This window comes from Battus philenor, unplaced genomic scaffold (genome assembly GCF_028537555.1).
Source record: "Battus philenor isolate CCGP_79_NKW_IND1 unplaced genomic scaffold, ilBatPhil1.0.hap1 SCAF_1, whole genome shotgun sequence".
NCBI classification, from domain to species: domain Eukaryota; kingdom Metazoa; phylum Arthropoda; class Insecta; order Lepidoptera; family Papilionidae; genus Battus; species Battus philenor.
The window spans coordinates 10,100,839-10,110,979 of record NW_027181661.1 but is presented as its reverse complement, the minus strand read 5'-3'; the positions used below and the strand labels follow the sequence as shown (position 1 = coordinate 10,110,979).

General features: G+C 31.8%; 1 protein-coding gene across 1 annotated transcript; it reads left to right on the top strand.

The window, feature by feature from the left end:
* The first annotated feature begins 2,930 nt into the window (after positions 1–2,930).
* On the top strand, positions 2,931–7,420 carry LOC137921384 (uncharacterized). The gene is made up of 4 exons (XM_068764126.1): positions 2,931–3,019; positions 3,208–3,266; positions 6,188–6,507; positions 7,350–7,420. Exons 1-3 carry the CDS (start codon positions 3,002–3,004, stop codon positions 6,477–6,479), a joined length of 369 nt encoding a protein of 122 aa, XP_068620227.1. The 5' UTR covers positions 2,931–3,001; the 3' UTR covers positions 6,480–6,507; positions 7,350–7,420.
* The last annotated feature ends 2,721 nt before the right edge of the window (positions 7,421–10,141 follow it).

The following is a 10,141-nucleotide window of genomic DNA, read 5'->3' as shown; positions in this document are numbered from 1 at the left end:
TTTTCAATTTTAATTATTATCTTAAATTTTGAAAAGCAAAAAAAAGTATTCTCTGAGCTCCACAAAGTTAGATAATTAAAATATATAAATTTTAGTTTAATTAAGCAACATTTCCGCATGTCATCAAGTCCAAGGCTGCAACAAATCATTAGAGCAGCACATTGTTTGCGTAATGATCTTTATTATGTTCCGGCCTGCGGTTCTGTCCTCCCCACGTTCACTGTCTTATGACGTAAGCAATACTGATAGGGATCCCTAAAGTGTGTTATTGGACTTAGTTAGTTAAAAGAAAGTTGTGGCTATGTTTGAGTAACACACAAGAGATTAGTTAACTTTATTTTAATATGAGAGGCTTATTTATACACCTATAGTTATTTAAGATAATTCAGTACCGCCTGTATTTCTCATAATATAGTATGCAGTACATTTTTAGACTATACAATCGTTACATTTTGGAAAACAGAGTCGGTCTGAACCTGGCGTAAAACAGACTCTCTCTATAAAATAATCGACTATTTTTATATACACCTAAATGTATCGTAATTTTGTGTATACAATATTATCTAGACCTCCGCTCGCTAACTGCCCTTGTATGTTGTCACACCATTGATCCCACCTGTTACGCACTTGCATGGCTTCGTTTACAGAGGTGTCAACTATGGTATGAATCTGATTCGTCTATACCATCAGGCTGCGTCCACGTGCTCAAAAACAAAAGCCTTCTACCTTTCAGATGATCATCAGTTTCCTCTGGTAGTCAGCCGTCTTACTGGCAATATGTCCCAAATACTCAAGCATTCGCATGAGGAAGGTAGTAGAAAGCCCAGTAGTTATTTTAAGTTGCCTGTGATCTATATATTAGTTCATCACGTTTTCCAGCTAATACGCAGCATGCTCCTTTAACTCTACAACATATTTTGACAATAAATGTATAATAATTGAATTGTATCAGGAAAGAGGAGATCCGTAGACGAACAAAAGTAATTAACGTAGCCTAGCTGATCGGCAATTTGAAGTGGTAGTGACCAGCCCATATAGCGTGCAGAAGAGATGGCAGCTGTGACCTTAAAGTTCTGAAACGAAATCCACGGATCAGCAAGCGCAGCGTAAGAGAACCAGTTACAAGGTGTACAGACAACCTTATTAAGGTCATAAGACGTTGGACACAGGCCGCTGAACATTTTGCAAATTTATCGGAGCACCTATAGTTAAGAAATTTGTTTATGATTCCTATATTACTTGATAAGGCTCTCATTCAGTTAACAAATACTAAAAATACACACTGTACACTTTTCTTGTATTGACTTTGTTGAAGTGTGAACCATACAAGAAGTACGTCTGTTGAATAGGAAATGGTGGTGTAAGTAAGGCGGTCAACGATGCGATCTTCATCATTCGCACGCCGCTTGCGTAAAGCGACGCACACGTGACCAGGTTTGTAAGGTGTTAGGTAACTTGTTTGTAAACACTTACTCCTTTTTTTTAACTCTCTTGCTCCTCCAAACTTAAATTGTTTGGACATAAACTCTAGATATGTATCTATGTATAAGATTAATAACTCTTCTAAATTATTTAAAACTTTATGGTAGTGTCGAGACTAGCAATAATGATAGTAAACTATAACAGCGACCTTGAATCGTAAGATAGTGCATGTCATTAACCCAATAATTCTCTGATACTGCAATACTCTTTATACAAACAAAAAACAAACACGTTAATAATACCATATCAGCTTTTTAATGTTATGTTTCAATTTCGATAATTTTTTATTACAAAACCTCGTTATAATAGTTTCTGCATAACGGTTTCATTAAATGCAATAGCTTGTAAAATCAAGGTAACTTAATTTCACTAAGACGTTATTATAAGTCGTTATAATGTTCGCGTTTCCAAGGTTTGCTGTGTTACGAGTATTTTAGTGAAAAATATCGGGAAGTCGTTGGTTGAAACGACGTCCTTTTCAAACCTTGCAGTACATCAATTTATCTTTCATACCTATACCGTCGGACTTGATAGGTTATTACAAAAACTGTTGCTGTTAATTGTATATAGATAGTTAATAAAGCTAGCATGCATCTATAGTAATGTTATTATTTATAACAATAGTTAATAAAAAAACTAGAGAATAATTATAAGAGTGTATTGCTATAATTCAACAATCGCAAAGTGCAGACACAGCAAAAAAACATGTTAATAATCATAAATAATAAAACCGCATTGCTATATATACCAAAAATTCAATTATTGCGTAGAAATAATACTCGCGAAACAATGCACAAACATATTTGTTAAAAAGTATTTTTAAGAAAATCGTATTTTAGAGTGAACGTACAACATTTACCCAAAAATAATATGGATTATTATCAAAAAATAATTATTATAAATTGTTGAAATCCTTTCGTACCAAACAGAAAGATCAACTTTCTCAGATGTTCTCTATAAAAATATTTTATGTTTATGAACGTAACATAAAACATATGGGACTTGAATTATTCACCTATAATATTTTAACAAAACTAAGAAATAATTCTTAATATGCCTGTTCAATAGCATTAAAAATTTACGTAAGCCGTAGAAATAGTTTGATAACAATTCTATGAAGGTTAAGAACCTTAGCAATAATTAACACTAAAATGACAGCAACAATTTTTGTATTGTGTTGTTTCATAAAATATATCGTCGTACTGTTTAACTTGCAACCGTCTAAAGACTGGTAAATTTGAACTTGTTGCAACCGATTTTACCAGATCCTCCGTCGCCGCCGAGCAGCCCCTCCAAATCGAATAGGTTCCTTTCTATATCACACGCTTCAATATCTCCCACCTTTGTTATTTGACCGGGTGAACCAGGCAAGTAGGGATGAATCAAGGGGCAGTATTACGAAATCTTTCGGCTTGCAAATGGCATATATAAGCTTGTGGGAGGTAGAGAGCAAGTAGAAAGCCAGCAAGACTCAGCAGGTTAAGTGTATTACGATCAGTCCAGCCATTACAAAATAAAGATGTACGCGAAACTCTCTGTAAGTAGTGAAATCATTTATTAAACTCTCTTAAAATAGTATCCAGTAATAGAACGTGTTCTTTTTATCAAAAATCTTGAATAGTCTTTATGTAAATTATCCAAACTAAATATAATATTTTGTAATTTAATAATTTTTGTATCTATGTGTACAAGTTTTAGGATTTAATTAATAATCAAATATTTTAGTTACTCTCCGTCCTGGTCGCCATCGCTGCAGCCATTCCAACTCCTGGTGATCATCATCAGTAAGTGCTCCTCCTTTATTGCACTATAAATCTAATTTTAAATACAAAATAAAAATATATCTCCTACATTTAAAAAAACATTATTTCCCTGATGCTACAAATTCATATTGAATTAAGTTTTGAGTTGAAATAAAATAAAATAATAATAGATAAAAGTTCAGATTTGCGTTTTTTAACATTAAATCTAAAATATCACTGTAATATTTTGGGTAATATCTGGTATTAAATGTTGTTAGGTTTTTAATTTGTTCTTTAATAAAAAAACGCCCTATTTCAAGCGAATGTTAAATTCAGTAATTATTTAATATTTTCTATTCAGAAGAATATTCTTACTCTAATATAATAAAGTGAGAGAAAATACTGCTCGAAATAAATTACATTAATTCTAGTGATTTTGAATTTGGCCGAGTGTAAAATTTTATAATAACGAATATTTTTTCAAAATTGGTTTAATAGTTTTGTTGGCCATCTTACTGATCCTTATCGAGCTTTTTAAGTGAGTTTTTAAAAATATAATACAAAAGTAAGATGTTATTTAAAAAGCGTAATTTAACTATACCAATTCATGTTTTTATTAACGTTTCATGTTTTTATATAAATTGTTTACAAGTTAAGGAAAAACATAGTTTGAATTTTATAATTATTTGATTCTTATTGGTTTTCTATACATATTGAAAGACCAAGCCAAAAATTATAAAAAAATTTGAATCATTAAATTCTGTCGACTATTCTTGTTCTACGGAGTAAATGTAGTTAGCATTAAAGCTTTCTATGTATTTAAGGGAGTGTTACCAATGTAGGAACAGCAAAACGACATCCGCGTTTCAACCATTACAGCTTCTAACACCTGTATTTGAACTTGTAAAGTATTTTCATTTAATATTTTTTTTGAATGATGGTTACTGATTCTGTTATATTCCTTTGTTTATAATATAATGTTCATTTTTTCGTTATAATCTTAATTTATCTGCTTACAGTAAGTTTTAGTTCTAGGTAGGAAAAATATATCAAAACTGAGAACAAAGTTATTCATGAATAAATGTTTAATTTGTAATGTTAGTTAAACTCGAAGCAATTTAGAGCCATTTAAATTACTAGCCCAAATATTAAATTGGTGTTGATGTTTCATAATCTCTTTGCTTGGTATTTTTAGTATTTGTATCAAAAATAACTGATCGCAAAAATCCTTGTAGTGAAAGGTAGGGCTTTCGTTGGCATTATTTATTAATGTTCACGACATTCAGCCGGCCTTTTTACGTAAGTAACGCGTAACGCGAATACCGCCAATTTATACGAGAGTTGTCGCAATTTAAATGATGCTGTTTTATAGTGCACTGTTTACGATGTATTTAAAATGCGTTATTATATAAATCGAGCCAAATAGCCGTGTAACGTAATTTTAAAAAAAATCACCGCGCATAAATGTTCGTGTGTATGATGAACACTTCAGGAAGTTGGTTACATATTATCTAACATATCATTTCCAGTGGAAAAACGCGATAGTTCTGGAACGTATTACGCACTCACTTGAGAATTTCGTGTACGTCGAGAGTTCCGATAGATAAAGCGAGCACGGTCCACTTTCTTGGAAATGTCAGGTTATGAATAGATGCTTCGCAACGGTAACATGATCCGCCGCATGCGTATTATGTAAGTGGGAATAATTAGACCAGCATGCTAATGTAATCACGGTTTATTACACTGTAAATACAAAAAACAATTATCTTTATTATAATGCGTATGCAATTTAACGTAAATAAAAACAACTTTGTAATACATTATTGGGCGATTAAAAATTTCAATTGTAAAGTGATATAACGGTACAACCACAAAACATTTCGATTTCATTAACTTTTAATTGCGTCGAATATTTGATGAAAGTTTTAATTTTATTCCCTTGTAACCTCTTTTTTGATTCAATGTCTTTATAACTTTAACAAGTATAAAGAAAAACTTAAATTTATCAGCTTATATACAAATATATAAATGGTTAATGTATATGTTCTCTTATAATATAATAACTTTGTGTGAATTAGAAATTTATATTACAAACAAATTATTTGGTGTCAATATATATTGCACATACAGATTGAATAGCTGCTTTCCGCAATTTGATAATGGGATAAGGGAAACAACAGATTTTCTCTTAAATAACAAACTGCGCTTAACTATTGTGAATGTCAGTAATGTCAGGCTATGTCAGAAAGCATTAGCAAATAATACATAGTTGAATTAACAAAATCTACACTATTTTTAAGTAAGTGATTCCGATCCAATTCCTATAGCAATATTTGGAATAGCATATACGCGTTTAGCAAACACGTGCACGAGTGATTGTGAACTACCACCCGTGCACGTATTTGCTCCTCAAAATCAGCACAAATGCAATGTCGACGGTAAAACTACTGGCGACGTGCGAATTCAAAATTCGAACTAGGATTTTGATTTGAACGCACAAGAATGATTTAAAACAATGTATTGTGATCGTAGTGCCCGGCAATACGAAGCGTTCTTACGTGTACGCTACAAGCACATGTATATTTATTCTAACAATGAAACAAAGTTAGTGCAACATGATATTCCTAATTAATATTCATTTTATAACATAGCATTTGTTATAACTGCTTATTACATACCTCAAGATAGTAGAAACAGAAAAAATTACTCGTATTCAATATGCAAAACAGAAATTAAATGCGGCGGTCTTATTGACAACATTTGGTAGGACTAAAAAACGAAGAATATAACAGGCAATATCGATCTAGTGATCGAAGTGAGTGCAATTAGATAAAAGAGGCATATGTGAATATATATTAACAAATTTATTTAAAAGTTGAATTCAAAGTTTACACTTTGAATAACATTTAATATTCAAATGATCTTTGTTTATAGCTTTAACGTTATAATTTCGTCTTTTTCAGCAAATACCTTACTATTCATGTGCCTTATAAGGTTCATACCGTCCACCACCACCACGTGTCCAAGGTGCCGGTGCCAGTGCCTGTCATCAAAGAAGTACCCGTTATCAAGGAGGTGCCAGTGTGGAAGAAAGTGCCAGTGCCGGTAGTTAAACACGTGCCAGTGACTGTGGTCAAGCACGTGCCTGTACCTGTCATTAAGAAGGTGGAGGTTGAAAAGAAGGTATATGTTCCCGTACACATTCACGAGGAGAAACACCACGGATGGGAGGAAGAGTCGCACGGCTGGAACTGATTGAAGTTATATTTTTATATAGAATAAGGTAAGAAAAATATAACTATATACATGGTGTTCAAATAACAGGTAACATGTTAGATTTTAAAGAAACGCTTTAAATAGAACATTTAAAATTTTGTAATATTTTCGTTTAATAAATTCATTTAGTAACTGTATCTGTCAAAAGCCTGTACGAAAATGATTAATACAAAAAATTTAACATACTATGTTATGTTGAATTTTATCTCTCACGTGTACTTGCTTCTTCAAATTTATTAATTTATTCCGGACATGTTAGGGAGTGTTTTCTCAAGATTAAAAAAAAATTTCCTACAACATCCCTATATTTTTGCTAAATTAGAAATAGCATTTATTCTAAAACTAAAAAAGAGCGACAAATTTATTTACTTGCACATACTCTTTTTGGACGTTGTTTATAACCTTATACTGAATGTTTGTCTTCTTTATTAGAAAATAATGATTATTTCGCATTAAAATATGATCGCAAGGTATTAAATGATCAGTTATAGCCTAGCTCTTAGATTTTTTTGGAACAGATATCTATATAATCGTTTCTTGGTCTTTAATACTCGTAAACTTGAACCGAATGCATATTTAGAACGATTACATCAAAACTATTTTCAAGAATTGTTGTAAGTAGACTATTTTTGATTTTATATATATTCTTAAACGAATAAAGAAAATCAAACTTCATCGTTGGTCAGATCAGAATTAATATCTATAATTTTTGTTAAAATTAGAGCGATTATTTGTTGACAAAACTAACTTTAATTACCGATCGATCATATATTATCTTTTTCATGATATGCATAAATAAACCGACGCCTGCGAGAAAATACACTTTAAATCTTTATCCTTTGCTTTCAGATTCTTGTAAGTACAAATCACAAATTCCATGTACTTACATTGTACATCTTTATGATGTATACCCACCAGTGCAGAAGTTGCTGATTTCAGTTACAAGTTACCTTTATACTCATTATATGTAAGAACCAAAGAAAAAAAATAAATGATTTCATAATATTTTTCTTATTATTATTTTTTTCTTACACAAACACCTAATTACCATACTATAACTATACGTGTGCAATTTTATTAATATTAATTAATAATGTTATCAAGGGTAATGAATTATCCAACATTGTTTGTTATTTTTTAGTCACTTTTGTAATGAATTCTTTTTCATGGACTTTTCTTACGTTATTATTACATACCACAATATTATAACTTACTTATTATATATACTTATTATATATATAGGCAGCACTGCAATCACGTTATAACAGTGAAGTCACGTACAAGTTTACAAGGCATTAATCTCTTGGAATAGATGGAGGTTTAACAGAATTTAGATCATCGAGCAGTGATACTCATAGGACTGCTTCTTCTGACAAACAAGTTGCCAGAGGATGTGCAGTAGCGTCCTCTGCGTACCATAATACCACGTTGCGATCACCAACCCGCCTGCCAAGCGTGGCGATTACGCTATATACCCTCAGATACACCTAGGGAAGGCCTATGCCTGGCAGTGGACGTCTATGGTCTATGGGCTTTATGACACTTAACCATTATGTTATTAACATTAGTTCCCGTACGCTAATCAATCAAAACTGCGTATTATAATTTGTAAGATTTATTATCATAGTAACAGTAGTTCTCTACTAGCTAAGAATATCGACACTAAATTACATTCAATATATACATAATTATTTTGAACAATTTCTTAAATTAAATTTCATTAAAATGCCTGATACAATAACAGGTACATTCGTAGCTCGTGAATGCCACAATACTAGTTAGCTGAGACTTAAGAACGGTTACAGACAAACCCTGAAATAACCCTTTAAAGCCATCCTTCTTAATTATATCGTCGACGCATGCCAGAAACTTGGTGCACCGTCTCAGATGCTTTGAGGTACTAGGTGTATGGAATCTTTCGTCTTCTTTGTGAGTCTGAAAGGGTATAGATTCGAGATTCGATTTAAACGCAAAATAGAAAATGTTTGTGGTACTATTGCAAGTTATCCAGGTTATCCAGCCAGGTAATCGTAACTGAACTTGATGTAAGAAATTCTTAATAAATTTTCTTGCTTGAGTTTTACATAAATATTTAATTAGAGAAATATTTTCGATTGCGATTGGTTAACTTTCTTGGCTGTCATGAGGATATTGCTATCACACCAGTGCTTTTTCATCAGATCAGAATCTAATTTGTAAACATTTGCAAAATTTTCAATAATGATAGCATAGAGCATCTGCGCCAAAATTATTAAACAAAGCCTAGATGGCTTTTGACTATTTATAAATGGATTAATAATAGTAATAACAACATTAAAATTATACTAGTATTTTTAAGTTTCTTCTTTTAAGTAATGTCGTTTCTGTGGACATATTTTACAAAAAAACCGATTGTTTTTTACCGCTCTAGCATTGAAAATTTGTATAATAGATGGCAAAAGGTTGTTTACAACGAAGGTGAATGTATTGTTGATTAGAACTAAAAACTTGTTAAAAATGTAGTCATGTGAATTTAACTTAAGAAAGCGACATTACTTCCCGGTACTCCTAATACAATGACAACGTATTCGCACTACAGAGAAATATAAAAATGTTTTTTTGAGCTTGAGAAATAACTTTCGGAGCCCATGATTGTTTAAAAAGTTGAAAAGAAATAATAAATCAGATAACTTGAACATAATCAAAATTCAACAAAGACCATAATTTATTGTTTTACACCAAATTAATATTTGTTTTCAATACCTATATAAAACTTTTACGTATTATTTGTTTTCGCATATACGCATACTGAAGCGTTTTAATATTCGATAATTACATCGAAATAATCACACGCTAAAGATTATTTTGATAAATTAATACTCACGCCGATTTGCAGTCGCCGTTTTACCAAATCGAGAGGATACGTAATAGTTTTGGAAACAAATCCAGCCATGGAACCAGCCACCGCGCTTGCGATTACCACATGAGATGGTTTATGTTCATTGATCAGAGCATCGTTACATTTGTGTGTACAGCTAGAAATCTTTTGCAAAATATACGGTTGCATAAAGCGAAATACCGAAAACGACAAGCCTACTGCCGGGCCATACTGAAAATAAATACATTAATGTCTGTTAAACTACAGCAGAATATATAATATTACTTGAACCAATTTACGAGAGAAATTTCTTACGATATCTCGACAAATATACTGTTTACTTTAATCAATAAAATGTCACACAATGGTATTGTTACAATTAGTTTTTAAATTACTTTGGTTTAGAATTTTCCTAAATCTTTTTAACATACTTTTGACATATTAGACAATAGAACCTAATTCAACATTACCGCAAAACTAATCAGTGTAGAGAGAACAATACAATTTAACTTGGAAGAGTTATGGGCCATTACATAAGACGTACTTGTATTAAAGAGGCTGATAGGCCTCCATAGAACGCAAGAACACCACCCGCATTATACACGGCTTTTGCCCCGTTAAGTATTCCTTTGTATTGTTCCTTGGCTATCATCTGTCTTACTCTTATTACTTCTAGAGGTAAAGCTACTGCACCAGAACAGCAACCAGCGAGAATCCCACAAACGAATAATAATTTTGATCTGTGAAACACAGTAAAAATAATGTAAAAACAAAATAAAAAAAA